Consider the following 21,901-nt stretch of genomic DNA (forward strand, 5'->3'; position numbering starts at 1 on the left):
TGCTGATGTACTTTGGGGCCATTATTAAGTAAAATGAAGATTGTTATTTGAATTGAATGAAAGCACTGCAATACCTACTGTGGCAGTTGCTATTGATAGCCAAGATGTTCGCAAAGTGACTAATAGGCCGAGGGGAGTGTATATAGTGCAGAGACTCTAGATAAAAGAATGATTCACATCGTGGGCAGGGCAGAGCACGAGATTTTGTCACACTACTCAGAATGGCACAAAATTTAAACCTTATGAATTGTTTATATCTGGAGTTTTTATTTGATATTTTCAGACTGAGGGTTAACTAAAACTAAATAATAATGGATGACTGTATTTTAAATCATTGAGGCAATTATCCCTTTATGTTACTTAAACTATACTTCAAATATATTCAGAATACAGGTAATTTCAATTTACACTATAAAAGTGCTGAGTATTAACTGTATGACATATAAACAAACTTTTTAAATGAATACTTTATGTGCCAGATATAGGATACTGTATCTAGACTACTGTATTTAAATGTCACATACACCTGACACTCATTTTGTTGGTCATATAAAATTTCACTTGCCAATCTTTACATCAAACGATAGATCAAATGATCTGGTTTCTCAGGCATGTGGTAGGAAAAGCTAGTGAGTCACATCAGTGTAGTAGTCAAAGAAAATGCTACAGCTAGTCTCACGGCCAGTTACTCCTAAAACAAGTAAGCCTAGTTGAAGTCTACTTTTTCTGAACAAGTAAGCCTAAAACAAGTAAGCCTAGTTGAAGTCTACTTTTTCTGAAAAACTTTTCTGATTATAATTAATTTTCCTAATCTAATCTCTTTTGTGTTCCCATCATTTCCTCCAAAATGAATAAGTGAATGGATAAATAAAAATTATTTTTTAGTCTGTTCTGTATGCCCCAAACATATTCTAGTAGCCGACAATATGGATTTTGAATTTCTGATATTGATGGCTTTATATTCTCTTTTTTGTACTAGCACTAGAGGAATGCTTTTGGTTTGCTTTCCTCTCTTCATCCTGGTTTTTACTTTAGGCATGAGGGGTATGAGTACAGCTGTCATTCTAGGAGTTTTCCTGCCACTGCAAAGCTGACATGGCTGAGAGACACTAGGGATGCAAAAAAGACTTTGGGGCCTGGCTTACTGCCCATAGAGAAAAACAGATTGAGGGTCTAGTTACATACCTTGCATAGACCTGGGGCATTTTACATGATCTCTACAAAAGGTTTCATGTTAGAAATTTGTATAATGATGATAAAGGAACTTCTTGACGTGGTTTGAATTTTTTTTAATTTCACCCTCTGAAATTCTTTACTTTTTGTTTTAATAAATAAGTTAATAAAGTAACACATTGTGAACAAGTTAGGAGCAGCTCATTTTTGTAACCTTAAAAAGGATTGCATTTTGCCTTGTGTTCTTGTCCCTGTTAGAAAAGATGTAACTTGTTTTAAGCCGAACACCTTAAATAAATGTATATGATACTTGATTTACCATTTCTGAAACCTCCTCTAAGAGTTGTATTTAAATTGAATTGAGTGGTCAGTCTCTTAAGTCTTCAGCCTCTACTAACCCAGTGCTTTAATGGTGCGTTAAATTACATTTTTCCAAAAATTACTTATTTCTGACACAGATATTAGAAAAAGCAAATATCAGATTGGCAGATACATGTGCCAGTGTGCTATGTGCATAGACACATGTGTTATGATTTATCTTGTAGGTTTCTAACACAGCAAACATTTTTGCAGTAATTTCTGCCACCACATTTGTAATTTTTTTTATACCAGAAAACATCGGTTGAAAGTGTTTGGAATTCTGAAGTATTAAGAAAAATGTATTATTTTAAAAATTGTGAAACTCAAGGAATATAGGTTTATTTCTGAGCGTTTGGTCTTTTTTTTTAATTGCTTATTTTCCTACCTAAATTGCAGAAGGTGCCTAGTAACTTTTTCTTTCATTTTTGAGATAGGTACTATTATCCTCATTTTTCAGATAAGAAAACTGAGGTTCCAAAAGTTACTAAGTTAATTTGTATTTCTGATGCCCAACCAATTCTTGGAGGCTAAACCAGGAGCAATATTAACATATTCTGATTCCTTAGTTTAGTGTTATATTCTATCATGTCTGGAAATGTAATTATTACAGCTAAGCATTTAGTGGTTGAGAGAGGAGGTGAGGATTCATTCACCTGACTGATGTGATATGCATTTGAGTAATGCTCTGGCAATCATTTCATCTCAAAGCTGAGGACCTAGTCCAGTTTATCTTGGATCTCAGCATACTCAGCATAGAACCAGGTAGTGGAATCCAGCCATGGGAAGAGCTAAGGGCTTACTAAGACAGTCTTCATCACAGTGCAGTAAACTGTGTGTGTGTGGGTATATATATATTTTAATCTGTAGGAAACCTACACTAACACCATGTGTTCTGTTTTCTTTTTAGACTACGAAAAGGAAGCGTGGCTACATTAAAAATAAGCTCGTTTTTAAGAAAGGCAAGAAAATATCTAAGAAGACTGTTTAAATACACTGTTCTGGTTCCTAACTTGAAGCAGTTGTCCTTGTGAGAACCGGTCTTTGCCTTTAGCTCATGTCATGTTTCACAGCAACGGAGGGTACAGAACCATCACTGGTCCAGGTTAATGTACAATATTTTCTGGCAATGCCTGATTTAAAAAATAAAATTGGCTTATTGAGAACAGCTGTTTTCGATTTGTAATGTGAAGCAAGACAGAGCACTGCTGTAAATGTCTAACAGCAGATTTTTTTATTGGTACATATTATCCTTCAAATCTGAGAATTTGGACTAATTGCACCAAAGAGCCCTCTAATTTGGTCCCAGGCACATGCATACTTGTCAATGTTTTTATTCTTTTACAAGACCTGCATTTTATTTGAATTATCCAAATAGCAATATATAAATTACAAATGAGAATGTGATGTGAGCTTCTTGAACCAGTAAACTACTACAGGTCTGAGAAAGAGGTATTAGAAACAATTATACTTCTTTGAATTATATTTATTTTCATGTTTCTCCAGTGCAAAGAATGTTTCATCAAATGTACATTTTCTGTTGCTTACTGTTTGCTCTAAGAAGCTGCTGTTTCAAAGATGAACCTCTGAGTAACTAACTGATTTTAATAGTTTTTTATGTTGACACATTATTGCTGCTGTTAGCAGTTGTTTTCACCAGGTACTTACAGAGCAGATATCATATGTGTTCATTCAAGGGCTAAATTTATATCCTTTGGAAATCATGGCAACTGCACAGAATGTTGCTTACCAGGATAGGGTTTGTATCTTAGTACTGAAGTTAGCACTATGTTTACATGTAAAAGATTGAGGAAAAAACCCTTAAAGTGAACAGGTGTCCAAAGTTCATTTTCTGTGACTCTTTAAAATGACAAAGGATTTGTAAAGTTTGCCTGGACTTCTCTCATTTTATAACACTTTTCGTCCATCACAGTGATTTTGTCCTCTGCTCCAAATTTTTTTAATCCCTTCAGCATTTGATGAAACACTCTTTAATGCTATATGCATTTTCTTACTTTTATTAAAAATGTGACAGTTGTCGAAAATGCACTAAAATGTAAATGGAGATTGAACATGTTCACTTTCCACCTTATAGGCAACTTTATATAGACTTGAAAATTTTCTCCAGTTGTTTAGTAAAAATGAAAGAGAAAGGGTTTTTCCTGCCACAAGATGTAACTTTTTTTTTTTTTTATACAAACAAGCATAACTTACACCACTGCTTTTGGTGGAAAAGTGCAGAATACAGAATAGTATGTACCTTTTATGAAGAAAAGTGTAATTTACAATATTCAGTGAGAATGTACTGCTGATTTTCTTTTCCAAAGTGTAGAATATTCTTTGATTTATAGAATTCATTTTTGACCCTGATGATGGTTCTTTTACAGACCAATAAAATGGCCGAACATTTTCACAAATAAAGTGTAACTAAATCTGGATTTCTGATACCTTGTCATTTGGGGGATTTTATTTTACTTTATTGCTTTAAAATTCAGAAGTTGTTGACTGTAGGGGAAATAAAGTTAATTCAGATTTTGTGTTAAGCGTGTTGTCTTTTACAAATATTTTGTTTCCTTGGTCACTTTTACAAGGGTTTTAGAGAATATCTGTAGAAAAGAAGTGCTAGATTAGTTAACTCAGACCTATTATTTTGTTTTGCCTTCTTTTTACTCTAGATTGAAAATTTCTTCTTTTCTTTTTATGGGTCAGTGACAGGGAAGACACCTAGTCACATAGGAATTTTGTCTCCATTTAAAGGAGGATAGGGCTGTAACAAAAGCCCTACTTCAGAAAGTTCTGATATTTAATTAGGTTTTCACTGTAGAATGTCCTCATTAAGAGCAAGAATGAACTCTCAACCTTTCTCAGTTTTAGGGAATACCATTTTGGTTCAGTAGGCTGTCTCAGTAAAACAACATAGCAACATTAGTGACTATTGTAGTATAAAAGCAAAAATATAGTAGTTTAAATACATTGGAATATATGATAATTGGCTCAGGATATTCTTTAGATCTCTAAATTTATTTCATGTATGATCACTAACACTGTACATCACAGAGGGAGGTATTAAAGATCAAGAGCTCCAACTTTTAGACTACACAACTTTAGTTTTTGTTCCACATCTTAGAATTGCTTTATAGTATAAATTAGGCAATAAGGCAACGAGTCCAAAGATAAAATTGTTTTCAAACTTACATTGTTACCTTGAGTTCTTAGACTATGACCAAGAGGCCAGCATTTATAGAATATAACTGTTTCCACAGCTGAGAGGCCATAAGATCATGAAATCCGGAGCTACTTTCTTAACTGTGGTGATATATAGCAAAATTTACCATCTTAACCATTTTAAGATACACAGTTCAGTAGTGTTGAGTACATTCACATTGTTGTGCAACCAATCTCCAGAATTCTCTTCACCTTACTGGAACTGCTGCTGCTTGATGGCGGGTTTTGTCAGAAATCTGCCTTGATGCCCATAATACTCAATCGAGGTAGGTGGAATAATGGATAAGTGTAGAACTCAACTGCAGTTTGCAGTTGAGACTCAGGAAATTAAGACAGAGCAACCAGTAAAGAAATGTCTACTGTTTATTTTAAACCTTTTTTTTAAACTGTGAAATATAACACAGAAGAACACAAAAATATATACCAGAGAACAGAACAGTGCCAGTATTCCAGAAGCTTCTTCGTCCTCCCTCCCAGTCAGTGGCTTGTCCTACTTCCCCTCCAGAAGGGAATCACTGTCCTTGCTTTTAAGGTAATGGATTTCTGGCTTTAATACTTAAGTATTTTCCTCCAAACATGTTGTTTAATAGCTATTCTTTCAACAAATAAATGGAATCAAAGTATATATATTTTTTGTGTCTAGTTGCTTTATTGTGTGAAATTCATCCAGAATATCTTAGGCAGCAGTAATTTTCATTGATATATTGTACACCTTCGCTTATATGTTGTCTCATTCCCTCCCATCCCCCCTCCTCCATCAACCCATTCTACTGATGTATGTTTACATTGTTTCCAGTTTGAGGATATTACAAATAATGCTATAGGAATATTCTTTGACATCTCTCTTGAAGCTTGTACATATGCATTTTTGTGGCTGTTTACCTAATGAAGAATTGCTATGTGGGTATGAAGGTTTTTGTGACTCCCATATCCTTATCTGCCTTTGTCTTTCATTCTGGTGGGTGAATGATGATTTTCATTATGTTTAATTTGCCCTTCCCAGGTTACCAATGAGATTGGCTATTTGGAAACCCCCTTTTAATAAGATTTTAGTTCTAGTCCATTTTTCTGTTGGTTTTTTAAAAACTATATTAGTAATTCTTTATATATCCTGTATATAAACCCTTCATTGTGTTTGAAAATGCCTATGAATTCATTAATGTCTTATTTTTCAATCTTTTGTATGCCTATAGCTTTCTTTGTCGTTTAAAAATTCTTTTCCTGAGGTGTGAAAATAGTCCCTGTATTCTTTCCTAGAAATTGTATTGTTTTATATTTTATACTTAGCTTAGGGATTCAGTTGTTGATTATGATATGAATTGTTTTTTGTTTGGGTTTTTTTTTTTTTTTGGTATGTGTATACCTGTCAATGCACCATTTATTGAAAAGACCATTCTCCTGCAGATGTGCAGTACTCCTCTTATAGTACACCAAGTGTCCATGAGTCTATTTCTTGACTCATGTTCCATAGAGTACTCACCTTTGTGTGTTGATTTCAAGATATAACTTGAAGATAATTAAGATATGGTAAAGCAAGTCTCTCTCCAATCCCCACCTTGTTTAAACTGGGCTGTTGATGGCCCTTTGCTTTCTCATAAATTTTAGAACCAAGTTGTCAGTAACACCAAAAAGAAGTCTTTCTGTGCTTTCAATTGGGCATTGAAACTGTATTTGAAGAAAATTAGCTCCTTTGAAATAATTGAGATGTTTGTCTATGAACATGGTATATTCTTTGATTTATATATGTCTAGGTAATCTTTAACTTGTTTTATATTTTTTAAATAGGTCTCGCACATTTTCATAAGTGTTATTACAAGGCGTGTGTTATTTTTGATAGTCATTTTCCAAATATCAGTATATAGTTTGATTTTATATGTTGAAATTATATTCAACAATTAAACTCATTCTCATAATTCAGATAATTTTTTATTATAAACATGCCATCATAATTGGAGAATGGCAATTTTGTTTCTAATAGACATTTTTCTTGCTTTTGCTACACTAGTTAAAACATTCAGTATGATGCTACATAAAAAATATCCTTGTCTTATATCTTTTCTCTCAAGGGAAATTTTTGATATTTCTCTTTTAAGTATGTTTACTGTAGATATTTTTGATTGATTGAGAACATATTTTTCCCAGTTTGCTATGATTTTTTGTCATGAAAGTTATTTTATCGTTTCTTTTTTTCATTAAGATAAATCTGGGTTTTCTCCTTTTTCTGATAATACGGTGAATTAGACTGTTGCACAGTGTAAACTAAGTTTGTGTTCCTGGAATAATGATCAGTGTTTGATAGAACTGGCTGGTATAAACCATTTGGGCCTAGATTTTTCTTTGTACAAAGATTTTTAATTACAGATTCAATTATTTTACAGACACAGGATTGTTTGGTTTTTCTATTCATTTAATTACAGATTCAATTATTTTACAGACACAGGATTGTTTGGTTTTTCTATTCATTTCTATTCATATTCAGTTTTGGTAAGTTGTATTTTTAAAGGAATTTGTCCATTTCATCTAAATTTTCAAATAGATTAATGTAAAATTGTTGCTAATATCACTTAATCATTTCAGGGTCTGAAGATGTCAGTGATTGAGAATATTTTTCTTCCTGCATCCGTTTGTCTCCTCTCTCTGTTTTGTTCTTCATTTTCTTTGTTTTTATCAATTTTGTTAGCTTTTTTCTTTCAAAGACCAGCTTGCGGACGGACCCCCCCCCCCCCCCCCCCCCCCGTTAACTTGTGTTAATTTCCTTCTGTTTCTTTGGAGGAGAGATGTTCTTTTTAACTTGTGTTGATTTTTTTTCTTTTCCTAATATATGAATTTAAAGTTATATATTACTCCTAGCATACTTTGTATCACAGGTTTTGATGTGAACTGTCATTCAGTTTAATTCATATTTTAATTCCCATTATAATTCTTTGAACCATGGGTTTTTTAATGTACATTGCTTGATTTTCAAATATGGTGGCTTTTTGGTTATCCTTTTATTATCAGTTTCTATCTTAATTGCATTGTACTCAGATACTGAGTGTAATCCTTTAAAAATTTGCTCTGTGATCCAGCTGTGTATCTCCATAACCCTGAGGCTTGTTCTGTTACTTACTGAGGATGTACTCTAATCATATACTCTTATAGATTGCCTATTCCTCCTTGAACTGTCAATTTTTCTTTATATATGTTTTGAACCCATAATATTAGGTATGTATACATTTGGGACTTTTCAGGTAAATTGATTTTTTTTTTTTTTTGGAAATATTGGACTTTATTTTCAGTAATGCTTGTTATTAAACCCTATTTTGTCTAATAAGTGTTAGCATTCTTAAGATGTCTTCTAAGGTATCCTACTTTAGATTTATTAAGCTTTTAACTTTGTTAGCTTGTTGATTTTCATTAGTTTAAATTCTCAGTCATCTCTTTAAATATCGCTTCTGCCCCATTCTCTCTCCCTGCCCCTTCTAAGACTGCTTAAACATAAATAGACCTTTGTTGGCTGTATTTTTCTCCTTTTGCCTTTTCATTTTGTATTTTCTCCAGACTCACTTATCATTTATGGCTATCTGATATTAAACCCATCCATTGAGTTCATTTTCCTTATCCTAGGATTTATCTTACCCCTCTCTAGTCTGGTTTGTTCTGGTGTTTTTTTGTTTTTGTTTGTTTTATCATTTAAAGGAATATAAATAGAGGCCTACATCAGTGGAAAATTTACCATTTCATATCTTTAGTCTATGTAGAATTAATTTTTAGGTCTGTAATCTATTGAGTTTATTTTTATATATGGCTCAAAGCACGCGTTTTCTTTAGTCAGTTAGCCAACACCATTTGTTGAAAAGACTATTTCTCCCATTTAATTAACGCCACTGTAGAAAACTGATCAAAATGTGTTAATCTATTATTTCTGATTTCTCTATTCTGTTCCATGAATCTATGTGTATCCTCATACAAATACCACATTGTCTTGATTATCTGTAGATTTTCAGTAAGTCTTGAAATTATGTAATATGACTTCTATATCTTTATTCAATGGCTTTTTAATATTTACTCTGGGACTGCAGGCATACACTATGTATTTTGAGCAAATGAAGATACATGGTGACCCAACTTACGACTGACATAGGATTAATATCCAGAATATGTAAACAACTCTTAGGAAAAGACACACAAGGCTTGATTAGTCCTAACAGAAGAAATCTAAATGGCAAATATATAAAAAGGAACATACTTACCCTGTTAGCCAAAATGTGCAAGTAAGTGTTAGGATGTACAAAAACAGAAATTCTCATACATTGTCAGTGGGAACTTAAACTGTTAAACATTAGTTGATTGCAGGTCTTAAAGATACACAGTCCCAACAGTTCTAAGTCTGTCAAAAACAGCTAAGATAAATTCATAGGGATATGTTCATATAATGAAATAGTATAGAAGGGAAACGAATGAACTACATTTGGGTGGAATAACATGATTCCATTTATATACTGTTCAAAAGCAGGCAAAACTAACATATATTGTTTAGAAAAGTATACATAGTATAAAAGTTATAAAGTAAAGCAGGATGTGATTACCCACAAAGTTTGGGCTGGGGGGGAATAACAGGGGCTTTAATTAGGAATGGGTAAGTAGGAAGGTTCTGGAGTGATGGCAGTATTCCATCTTTTTTAAAGTATCAATATAAATTTATTCAAAGCATAGTAATTATCCTTATGAAATTTATTTTTTTCAATTGCAGTTGACATGCCATATTAGTTTTGTATATAACTTGGAAAGTGATCACTCTATAAGGGTAGTACCTACCTGACACCATACATAATTATTATAATATTGACTTTATTCCCTAGGCTGTATTTTATATTCCTCTATTTTGTAACTGCCAATTTACTTCTTTCCTTTGCCTTTTTCACCCATCCCCAACCCCCTTCCTATCTGGCATCCATTAATTTATTCTGAGTTTGTTTTGTTCATTTTTGTTTTTTAGATTGTACATGTAAGTGAAATCATATGGTATTTATCTTTGACTCACTTAGCATAATACCGTCTAGTTCCATCCATGTTATCACAAATGGCAAGATTCCATTATTTATGGTTGAGTAATATGCACGTATCACATCATTTTTGTCCATTCCTCTATTGATGGACACCTAGGTTGTTTCCATATCTTAGCTATTGTAAACAATGTTGCAGTGAACATAAGAGTGTATAAATCTCAAATTAGTGTTTTGGTTTTGTTTGGAAGAGGAATTGCTATGTCATACAGTGGTTTTATGTGTAATTTTTTGAGGGACTTCCATATTGTTTTCCAAAGTAGTTGCACCAATTTAAAATCCTAGCAATGGGATTTGTTCTTTTTTTAGTTGTTCTAGGTGTAAGGTTAAATTGAGATTTCTGTTTCTTGAGGTAGGCCTGTATTGCTCTGAATTTCTCTCTTAGAACTGCTTTGGCTGTGTCCCGTAGATTTGGTGTTCTCGTGTTTTCATTTTCTGTCAAGGTGTCTTTTGGTTTCTTCTGTGATCTCACTGTTAACCCATTTATTGTTTAGGAGCCTCCACATGTTTGTGTTTTCAGTTTTCTTCTTGTAATTTCTATTTTCATAGCATTGTGATCAGAGAAGATAGGTACGATTTCAGTTTTTTTTTTAATTTATTGAAACTTGTTTTGTGGCCTAACGTGTTCTATCCTGGAAAATGTTCTGTGGCACTTAAAAAGTGTATATTCTCCTGCTTTGAGTGAAATGTCCTAAAAACATCACTTTAGTTCATCTGATCTAATGTGATGTTTTTAGCAGAGACAGAAAATTCTATCTTAAAATTCATATGGAATCTTCAAGGGAATCCTAGTAGCCAAAACAATCTTTGAAAAAGAAAAAAAGTTGAAAGTCTCACACTTCCTGATTTTAAAATTGTAATTAAAATAATGTAGTAAAGGCACACAGACAGACATAGACCAATGGAATAGAGCGCCCAGGAATAAACTCTTGCACAGATGGTCAAATGATTTTTGATAATGGCGCCAAGACCATTCAATGGGGAGAGTTTTTTCAACAAATGGTCCTAGGAAATCCAAACAGGATAATCATATACAAAATAATGAAGTTAGACCTTTATCTACTAACACAATAACAAAACTTAACTTTAAATGAATCAAAAACCTAAATATAAGAGCTAAAACTATAAAACTCTAGGGAGAAACATAAGGGAAAAGGTACATGAAATTAGATTTGGCAATTATTTCTTGGATATCGCAACAAAAGCACAAGATACCAAAAAAAAAAAAGAGAGAGAAATTAGACTTCATCTAAATTACTTTTGCACATCAAAGGATAAAAGGATACTACCAACAAAGTGAAAAGGCAACCCACAGAATGGGAAAAATATTTGCAAAACATCTGATAAAGTATTAATTTCCAGAATGTATAAAGAACTATAACTCCACACACAAAACAACCCAATTAGAAAATAAGCAAAGAACTTGAACAGACATTCCTCCAAAGAAAATATACAAATGGCTAATAAAAACTTGAGAAGATACTCAACACTAATCATTAGAGAAATGCAAATCAAAACCACAATAAGACAGCACATCATACCCATTAGGGTGGTCATTATAAATCTTCCCACCCCCACCCATGGGGGAAGATATGGAGAAATTCAAACCTTTGTGCATTTTTGCTGGTAGGGTTGAAAAATGGTTTAGTCACTGTGGAAAACAGTATGGCAGGTCCTCAAAAAATTAAACATGGAATTTTCATATGACAATACTTCTGAGTATATATCCCCAAAAGTATTGAAAGCGGAGACTCGGATCCCTGTACTCCCTTGTTCATAGCAGCATTATTCACAATAGCCAAAAGAGGGAAACAAGTGTTCGACAGGTAAATAAACAAAATGCAATATATATACATACAATGGAATATTGTTCAGCCTTAAAAAGGAAACTGATGAGCCTTGAGCATTATACTAAGTAAAAGAAGCCAGACACACACAAAAAGACTTTGATAACATTCCAGCTACATGAGATACTTTTGCTAACAATTGCAGCGAGTGGGGTGGAATGGGGAGTTATTGTCTAATGGGTACAGAATTTAGGCAAATGGAACTCAGCAAAAATAGAATATAAAAACAGATCAACTTGTAACAACTTGGATTAATCTAAAAACAAAATGTTGCCTCAAATGAGCAAACTATGATATGATTCCATTTGTACAAAGTCCCAAAATAGGCAAAACCAAGCATGCTCTTTAGAGATACACAGTATATATGGAGGGGAAAAAAAACAAAAAACAAAAAAAAAGAAAACCAAGAGGAAAATTACTGCAGGAGTCGGCACGGTGGTGGTGTTACTTCTGAGATCAAGGAGGGAGAGGCAATTTTATAGGTGTGCAAATTTGACTTTTAAGGAACTGACAAACAGGTTTCTTTGCTTAAGCAGTGGATACATAGGTGCTTGTAATTATTCTTGGAACTGTAATGTTTTATGTAAATCTTTTGTATATATTTCGCAAATTTTAAAAAAGCAATGACCCCACCCCTTCCACCACCCCGCCCCCCAAAAAAGAAGAAAAATTAACTTTCTTTATGATTTACTTACCAGATAGATGGTTTATACTTTGAAGACTGGAAAATCTAAAATACCACAGTGGTTACTTTTCAGTCTTCTCATTGAAGACTTTTCCTTCAAAATAGCATCTATTCTGCTTTCCCTCTCAGAAATAAAATAGTTCCAAACACTTAATTTCTCAGATATTTTAAGACCATGGACCCAAACAGATCTACATTATGATTTTACCTGGTAGTAACTCTTCACAAAACATTCTCTAGATATGAGTTAAATGTTCTTATGAACTTGTCAGAAAATACCAATAATATATTTCTGATAGATTTTTCAATGCGTTTGAAACACTTTTGATGTAAACGTGATAGTTATTCACATCAAATTAACCAATGAAATCTGAGCTCAGAGCCACCAATTCCAACAGACCTCTTGAATCCCTAAAAATAAAACAGACACAAATAGGTATAGTATTTAATCGAAATATATTTGTCTAATATCTACAAAGTGTGAACAATTGGTCTTAAGAAAGCAGACAAAAGGCACAAAATTAGTATTACTACAGAGAAGCATTCATGCTACTGGATTGTATGAATATTCCCAGAGTAGCACAGTAAACAATAAATTACGCATTGAGCAAAAATCAAATACATCATTTTCCCCTTGCTTTATATTCTAGTCATGTCTTGACCTCATTTGTAAAGGCCGAGGATTGAAATTCAACAGAAACCATGGAACACATTTGTGCAGGCTCTATGGATGTTTTAATCACATTGGGTTGTTTTTCTTTCTTTTTTTTCTTTTTCTTCTTTTTTGCAGAGTTTGGGTCAAACAATAGAGGTGCACTAAAAAATTCACAGGAAATTCCTTTCTCTTTCCCCAAACTGAAAAAATTGAGGCTGTGGTTGTGCATGTTTATATATGCATGCCTGTAACTTAATTCCTAAAGCCCTTTTTTTTTTTTAATCATAAAAGTAGTGAAGTCTCCATATGACTTGTTTTCTACTGTAAAAGCAGCAGCTTCTGAAAAATGTATGACGCGCTGTGAGCATGAGAAATTGTCAGAAAGGCTGTGGGGGCAAGTAGATGGGAGGAAGATCCCAAGGTAGGCCTGGCTCTACGTTCTCCCAGAGGTGTTCCATTCTGGAAAGCTCTGGCATAAACCTTTAATAGCTTCCAGCAGGAAATAGCAGTTTACCTTTCTTGAGTATGGACAAACGAAATGCTAAAGTGGGAATCACAACGATAATTTTGAAATGACAGCCACCTACATTGCTACCAGGAATGGGCCACTTTCTACCAGATGGACATCAACTAGACGATATCAACTCACCTTTGTTTTGACAGGAGTTGACTACATGAGAATACCTTTGTGAGTGCAAAACATTTTTGGCAGAGTGAAAAATAGAAAACGTCAAACCTCATTGATAAAAAGGAGCTCATAATTACCCACTTAAATCTTGGTAAGTGCAGTATTTACATGTGTAATAATATCCAGCAAACGTGTATATAATGCATGTGTGTGAACATATAGTGGAGCTCACACTGACCTGTGTACACGCACATGCCCCAAATGGCCCTTTGAATAAGTTCAATCCTATAGTAGAGTTTGGGGGAGCATTTTTCACAGTATATAATTTCTCCATCAGGTGCCATTTCCTGAATGATACCAAGAGGTCTCAGTAAATACCAGCAGAACCTTGATACTGTACCACTTTAATTCCTACAAAAACAGGGCTCTTTCTGAAGGCTCTGCACCTCCACCCCATCAGTGTGCCTTCCACAGGGGATTGAAGTATACCCAGCCATCACCCTGTAAGAGAAGAAAGGAGACATAACTTGGAGACCTCTCAGCAGGCAAAGGGGAGAAGCAAGAAGAGTCCCAGCCTCTGCTAAGTTGGAAGCCGAGTCCCACGCAAAGCAGTGCTGTTGGCATCTGTTCAGGACACCACCCATGTGTCTGCTCCTCCCTGGGACATCACAGCCATGCCAGGCTGACAGTCTTGCCACCCCCTCCACAGCCCAGCTGTGTTTTAGCGACCCTATGATCTTCGCATCCTGGCATTTCAGGAGGAAACCCCCAAAATGACCAAAATAACAAAAGCGGGGGGGAACTTCGTTGGTTTATTTCAAGGAAGATGAGTTGGCAAAAAAAAAAAAAAAAAAAAAAAAAAGTTCTTTGTGATAGCAGGACAAGAAAAAAAAAAAAAAAAAAAAAAGAGGACATTGGCTGAACAGACAGGATAGAAAAGGCAAGGGCCTGCATATGAGAAATTGGCCCGAACCAGTGACTTACAGGGGAATGCTCTCAAAGGCTCTCCTGCAGGCAGCAGTCACAAATTAATCAGCACACACAAGAAATGACACTGATCAAATATCAGTGAGAAAAAGGCACAAGTCAAAATGGTGTACACAATCTGGTGCTGGACGAGAAGGGGTGTACTGAATGGTAATAATTCCGGTATGGGGGTGATTTTTACTCTTCGCATATTCTCAGGCCTTCTGCTTTGAACATACTTGACTTTCATTAAACCCGGCAGGAAGAATTAATGTGTTTTGTTGTCATTTGTGTTTTAATGTACAACTTTCCATAGAAGCCAGGCAAACTAGTTGTCTCAGAGAGACCATATCATCTCACAGAAGGATCCTGGAAGGATGTTTGTAATGGCTAATTTTACATGTCAACTTGGCTGGCCACAGTGCCCGGATTAAACATGATTTCTGGGTGCATCTCTGATGGTGTTTCTGGACAAAATTAGCCTTTGAATTGGTACACTCTGCAAAGGATAGTTTCCTCCCCGATGTGAATGAGCATCTTCCAATCCATTGAGAGCCTAAAAAGGTGGAGACAGGAGGGATTTGCCCTTTTTTTCCCGACTCACTCCTTGAGTTGAGACATCTCATCTTCTCCTGCCCTGATTTCCACCATCGGTTCCCCTGGTCCTCAGGCCTTCAGACATGGCCTGGATTACACCACGGACTTTACTGGGGTCTCCAACTTGCCAACAGCAGATCCTGGGGCTTTTCAGCTCCCCATAATCTCATGAGCCATCTCCTCATAATAAATCTATATGTACTTATTTCTATTGCTTTTGTTTGTTCCGTTCTCTGGAGAAGCCTGACTAATACACATTCGCCCCACCTGAGACTTCCAGACAGGGTTCTCACTCAGTTCTATAAAGGTAGTTTCCCCAAGCAGGCTGCCTGTCTGAACCAGAATCCACCCCTGGAGTCTCCATCAGTTCACAGCCCCAGTTCCTGCCTCTGGGGAAGAGCAGCTGCTTCCCGCTCCTGAGCAGAAGCTCACCCCACAGTCTTCCAGCTCCACAGAGTAATCCTTACTTACAGTGGGAGTCGGACATTAGCAGCCCCTGAGTCAAAGAAAGCCTAGATATCTTTCGATTGGCTCTCAGTGTTTAAATTTTAAAAAATTACTTAGCACCATGCGAACATCAGATTTCTCATAAAAATTCGGTTTTCTGGCTTCTTGCAAAGAACCGGACAACCAGTTTGTGATCGCTTTGAGGGAAGTGGCATCCTCCCCCTTTTAGATGTGGACGCCGCTCTGCCCCAGTCCTCACTGGCCTGTTTCTCTCACTGGTGCTGCTGGGCTTGCTCCTGAAAGCCTGCCTTGAAAACTGTGGCTCTTAAACTACCATCATGTCCAGTTCTGTTCTCAGAATGCTCCACGAACCACTTCAAGACCATAAGGACCTCAACTGGGCACACAGTGCCTTGCCCACTTGCCCTGTGGATGGACAGTCATGTGGGTATTAACTTCTGCCTTCCACTGTCACTTTCCTGGGTGACAGCAGCAGCGCTTTAGGCACAGGACTCACGCTGGCCTGTGTCCTAGCATGTCCAACCCATTCGGCCCACAGGAGGCAAAGCTCTGGAAGGGCAGTTCTCAGTCATGAAGGTTCCAGCCTATCCCAGCGTGGAGATAGGCTGTGAGGAGCTTCACGACTGACTGGTTGCTAATGCTAACGTAGCAGGGGGTGTGAATGGTGTGGGGATTTTTTTTGTTTTTTTTTTTAAAAAAGGACAGCATCCAGATCTGAGATCCCTTTCCTTGCTCTCCCTGGCAGATCGATGGGCGTTTCTGATGGAGGCTGCCAGAGAGGCAGTGTCAGGTACTCAGCTCTGCCCACAAGATGGCTGGCCCACAGCTGGAGCCAGAGTCAAGCTTGCCCCAGGCCTTCCCAGGACCTCCCCTGCCCCGTCCTCATTCATCCAAACTGCTGTGTCTGCCCCCCACTCCGGACAAGCGCCCGAGGGCGGGTGGCAGCGTTACCTCCTGGATAAAATACTTGGGCTGCCATGGGGTGCGGAGGTTCTCCCGCTTCCGCTCTTCCACCCGCTGCTTCTCTTCCAGGCGCCGCTTCTGCTCGGTGGCAGCGTCGATGTCCCCCAGCCGCAGGTACTGGGTCACCTCCCGCCACAGGTTCCTGGGGACGCATGGAGGAGAGGAAACCGGTCAGGTGCAGCCAGCAGGTTTGAGGCTGGCTGCCCTCAGCGGGGAAGGGGGCAGCTGGGCAGACCATCTGTAGGGGTAGCTCATTCCAGATGCCACGAAGCCCCTGGGGCCAGGATTTGAACCCAGGGCTACCAGGCTCCAAATCCATGCTGTTTCTACTCATCCTGCACAGCATGCCTCTCAGTGTCTAGAGACTGAATCTAGAAATGATAGTAGTAGTAATACTACAATAGAAGTAGATGCTTATATGGCATTTACTATATTTCTAAGCATTTTATATATGTAATATATAAAATATATATTATATATAATATATATTATATATATAACATATATATATATATATTAACTCATTTAATCATCACAACCACCCAATGATACAGATGCTATGTTGTCATCCCATTTTAAAAAGGAGAAAAACAAAGTCCATATAAGGTGAAGTGAACTGCCCAAGGTCACTGAGCTGATGCATATGAGCAATGGCTGCTTTCCCACGAGGGAAGCTGGTATCAGGAGTTACAGAACAGGGTGAGCGGGCGCGTGTGTTTATGCTGCAGGCTGTCGTCTCCCCACGTCTACACGCGAAGCTACTCCTCTGCCGCCTTCATTCATGGCAGACGGCAGCCTAGACTGGCTCCTGTCTGATGTGGAGCTCTCCCCCTCGGGAATTTCCTGATTCACACACTGTTCTAGAGGGTGCAGGAAGAGCTGAGGTAGAGCAGGATACCATCGCCCATATGCTTCCTCACTTAAACATATCCGGACAAGTCAGGATTTCACATAAAATGAACTATCTCATCCAACTAATTAGATCCTGGGCCAGGGAGCACTCCCACGGCAGAGCGCCCTTGACCCTGTTCACTAGAGGGCGCGGCCGAGCAGGCAGCCTCGCATGTTGGCAGGATCAGGCTGAGGATGGGCAGGGTGCTCTGCCGGCGAAGCAGGGATCAGAATCAAGCAACTGACAAGGGTCAGGCTCCTGCTGCAAGCTCAGCCTGCCCTCCGTACACCGACCCAGGGACAGCGATGCTCTGGCTCCTATTTCAGAGCAGGAGAAGCTTCTGGAACTGGGAATATAAAGCCAGGTCCGACTGGCCGAAACAGCACAGGGAGGTGGTGGAAGGAAACGGGCTGGGAGTGGGGTCACATCGGTCTTGTTCATCCCCCACACCTTCACCGCACGTCTCGTGCTGAGGGAGGAGCTGGGCACGAGAACACCCGGGGTGGAGGGGTGCTCCAAGGGCAGCACCTCCCGTGATAGGTCTCATCGTAAGAGAGTGGCCCCAAGTTTAGAAGGCAGAGGCTCCTCACCCAGGGCCTGGAGAGGAGGTGGTGGGACGAGAACTGGCCCCAGGTGCGGCTCTGGCCAGACAGACACGCACAGGGACCCAACCGAGGGCACGACCTGAGGGTGAGGAGTGGTGGGGAGGGGTTGGAGGCTCAGATAGGGAAGGCTCTGAACTTTAAGCCCAAAGAAACAGCAGAAAGGTAAAGGAGCCTTCAGCTGGGGAGGGTGGGAGTCGGCCGGTGAGACAAGCAAACAGGAGGCCAAGGGGAGCCCTCCCTGAGAAGCGGAAAGCGGAGTTCATTATGGTAAAGGGCTGGCCAGTGGCTGGGCCAGGGCGTGGCTGACGTCACTGGGCACCGGCTCTGCCTTTATTCGCCAGGGCCCTGAGGGCTGCCGCCGAGGCAGGATGCCTGCTCAGACAGAGTCTGGACGTCGTGAGCAAATGTAGAGATGTGGGCAGACAAAACCTATCTTCACTCTTCCCCTAATGGGGCAGTGGTTCCCCTCCAAGGGGGCTAACTGGGGACCGGAGGCCTCGCCAGCACTGGCATCACTGTGAGTGTCGGGATAATTGGTCTAAACCCTGGCCCACCTGGCCAAGCAGATGGCCCCTCCTTTGCCTCTGCAGGAAAGATGCGGAAGACCCAGCAGGGTGAGTGGGCTCAGGTGCTTTGAGCAGCAAGGGAGGACCCGTACCAGCCACTCCACTTCCCAGGGCTATTTCCTCTGTGGAAAACAAAGTGCGCTGGGCTTGGTTTCCCTCGAGTTCAGCTCCATGTTTCAGTAAAGTCCACGAATGTGACACAGAAAGAGGTAGCAGCACCCTCCACCTTCATCCTATACCAGACTCCATCCCCGCTCCAGGCTGAACTCTGAGCTCCCCTGGGCTAACTAAGGCAGCAACGAGTCTTAATGAGCAGTAGCTAACCTTGGAAGAACAACACAAGGTAATCAGTTTTGTTCCCAACGGTCCAACCAGAAACAATCATCACGCCGTGATATGAACCGCAGGGTTCCTGACTCTGGGAAGGCTTCATCGGTGTGCGCAAGGGGATGGCTTTCTTTCCTGTCGCAGCCTGTCCCTTGTCCTGCTAGTACTGCCAGAAAGGCTGGGCTGAAAAAGCCAACGTGTAAGTGTTCACACCTTCCATTTGGTCACAGAGGTGGTTACACTCATTGTCCTTGGATAAAGAATGAGGAAGTATGTGCTAATCCCACAACAAAGCAGAGGGTCCAGGGGTACTGAGGCCCTGGTTTTATTAAACTCAGTTATAACATACTGTTTATACGCACTGTTGTATCCTCATTTTGTTTCCACATAACAAGCACTTTTCCCCTTATTTGCAAACTCTCCTCGTAAAGGCGAACCCTTTCAGGAATCATCTGTAAACGTTCATTTGAATCCTACATATTTCTACAAAGAGCAGCAGCATATGCTTTTAAATAAGGACAGGGGTTGGCAAACAGTTTCTGTAAAGGGCCAGCCAGACAGTACATATTTTTAGGCTTAGCAGGCCACATGGTCTGGGTCACAATTGCTTCACCGCCGTTAGACCAGGCGGGCAGCCATAAACCAACATGTAAACCGACGATCATGGCTGTGTTGCCATAAATTTTTACCAGTGTCAGCCACAGGCTAGATCTGGCCCACAGGCCATAGTTTGCTGACCTCCTGGATTAAAAAACAAAAGTGGCACATTTCAAGAAGAGTCTGACGTGTAACCGTGTACAAACGTCCCTCGAAGTGGTTGCCCTGTATTCATACGGTCACATGGACGTGCTGAATGATCAGACACTCCATGATTTACTTAACCATTTACCTGCTGAACAAGTGGGGAGTTGATTTTCCTTTCTTTTGTTTAGGTTTTTATTTTTATTTTTTGAAAAATATTCAATTTTATGTTTAAAACGTTTTCTGAATTTAAGAATTTTTCCTTAGATTCCCAGAAGCGGAATACAAGATTAAAGTCAATTCATAAGTTTACAGCTACTGATCCATGCGGCCAAACCACACACATCCTACTGTAAGCACAGGGTATGGACTGTCTATGTCATCATGCCCTTGCCAGCACTTTATTTTTTTTTAATTACGTTGCTAATTAGGTAAGAAAAAGAAAAAGCACCTCATTGCTTTACTAAACGGCTCTCTGATTATTAGCAACTCTCTGTCTTTATTTATTATAATTACGCATCAGACCACTTGAGTCGACAAATTCTTTGAGGACAGGCATAAAGAGTCAGCTACAGACGATGATCTTCACATTCTGCCCTATAAGTACAGAATAAGGACACTAAAAGCTACAAGGGATTTACTCCTAAATGATGTATAGTGGAAAATTCAAGTATCTCAACAAGTCAGAAGAACATGATTCCTGGCTCGTTTCTATTAGCCGAACTTCCCAAGGCCTCCTCTCTGTCCCTTGGGCCAAACGCTGAGGACAACTAACTGGGAGAGAAACAGCCTGCTCCCCACCTGGACTCCATGGGCCCCTGCTTCTCCAGTGGCCTGATCTTCTTGGGGCACACAGGCAACGTGGTCGTGTCAATGACTTTGGTTTCTCCGTTGTTGTAGGTGAATTCTAAGGTGCCGTTCCACTCTCCGTGGGCTTTACAGACAATGGTGTTGGTTGGGTTGTGCTTCACTTCTGCAGTGACCCTGAATGAATGAATGAGTGAATAAACGCGTCAAATGAACAGCCTTTTCAAGATTATCAAAATGTAGACACTGACTTAAAAAAGTAGACTCATATTTAGAGATTTTTTAGGGGATGGGGAGGTTAAGGAGGAGGGATTGTGCTTGGCCACTTTGCTCAAAGACTAGCTCTTAAAATGTGATCTAATATCTTTGAACAGGTAAAGTAACGGAGGAAAAACTGGTGAGAGCTGAATAAAGTCTGTAATTAGTTAACAGTAATGTAGCAACATTAACTTCTACGTTTTGATAGCATGTACAGGTTATGTAAGGTGTTATCATTGGGGTGGAAATCCAGAACAAAGGCTCTCAGATGCCTCAGGAACCTTCCAGGCAGCACCCCCTAGCAGGGCGTTAGTGGATATGCAGGTAAAGGTTTAACAACTGGCTCTTTGGGAAGGAAAACACCTGATGTGTAGCATTTGCCAGTTTCTGTGGGGCCCTACCACAGCTGATGTCAAGCTACCAGCTTGGTACAAAGGGGTGTGGAGCTGGGGAGAAGTGCACACGTTCAGCTCATCATCTGGGGTGTCTGGTTCCAAAACAGCCGTGGAGGGTGCCCACTTTCCCGGGCGACGCTCCCGCATCCTTACGGGAATGTCATTCGGAAAGAACACTTTCCAAGAAAAAGGGCAGAGATGGGAGCTTGTTTATAGAGTGACCTGCTGCGAAGGAGGACTTGTTATAACTGGAGCAATTAAATCCATTCTGTGCTCCTGCAAACAGCAGACCTCACCTTTGATTTCTTAGGGTTCAGCTTCCCCAGCCTCTAAAGGAAAGAAATGGTTCTGATCTCATAGCTTTGGGATTCAGGACATTTAGTGAGGCCAACTTAACATGAAGTGGGGAACTCTCAAGCAGTGTCCACGTTCACAGGCCAAACTGCTTCAGAACAAGAAACGGGCTGCAGCCTCAGAAGGGAGAGTTTATTGTAACAAACGGAAGTGCCTTTTATTCTCTGGTGTGTGTTTTGCCAATAATACATCGCCAAAGGATTTCACTTTAAATTCATATGGGGGAGGGTTCAAAAGAACTGCCACATGGGGAGAGAGGGGGAGAAGCAGCTCTTTTGAAAAAGATGTTAACAACTCTATCTTGGTTTTTCAACGAATCCCATGGCTGGAACCCAATTTTTGATGGT

At 39.1% G+C, this 21,901-nt stretch overlaps 2 protein-coding genes across 6 annotated transcripts in view; one reads left to right on the forward strand and one right to left on the reverse strand.

Annotated features, from left to right (window-relative positions):
- The window catches only part of STT3B (STT3 oligosaccharyltransferase complex catalytic subunit B), an 87,946-nt gene extending 83,873 nt beyond the window's left edge, over positions 1-4,073 (forward strand). Inside the window, exon 16 of the mRNA XM_016140780.2 lies at positions 2,441-4,073. Coding sequence (XP_015996266.1) covers positions 2,441-2,521 — 81 coding nt within the window. The 3' untranslated portion in view covers positions 2,522-4,073. The remainder of the gene's footprint in view (positions 1-2,440) is intronic.
- An 8,698-nt stretch (positions 4,074-12,771) lies between these two features.
- The window catches only part of OSBPL10 (oxysterol binding protein like 10), a 234,052-nt gene continuing 224,922 nt past the window's right edge, over positions 12,772-21,901 (reverse strand). For all 5 annotated transcript variants that reach the window (XM_016140772.2, XM_016140773.2, XM_016140774.2 and 2 more), the window contains exons 10-12: positions 20,542-20,724; positions 16,598-16,751; positions 12,772-14,116 (exon numbers count right to left, since the gene is read on the reverse strand). In XM_016140772.2, the coding sequence (XP_015996258.1) occupies positions 14,072-14,116; positions 16,598-16,751; positions 20,542-20,724 (382 nt within the window). In that variant the 3' untranslated portion in view covers positions 12,772-14,071. The remainder of the gene's footprint in view (positions 14,117-16,597; positions 16,752-20,541; positions 20,725-21,901) is intronic.

The sequence above is a fragment of the Rousettus aegyptiacus genome, unplaced genomic scaffold, assembly GCF_014176215.1.
Source record: "Rousettus aegyptiacus isolate mRouAeg1 unplaced genomic scaffold, mRouAeg1.p scaffold_m13_p_4, whole genome shotgun sequence".
In the NCBI taxonomy this organism is placed as follows: Eukaryota; Metazoa; Chordata; class Mammalia; order Chiroptera; family Pteropodidae; genus Rousettus; species Rousettus aegyptiacus.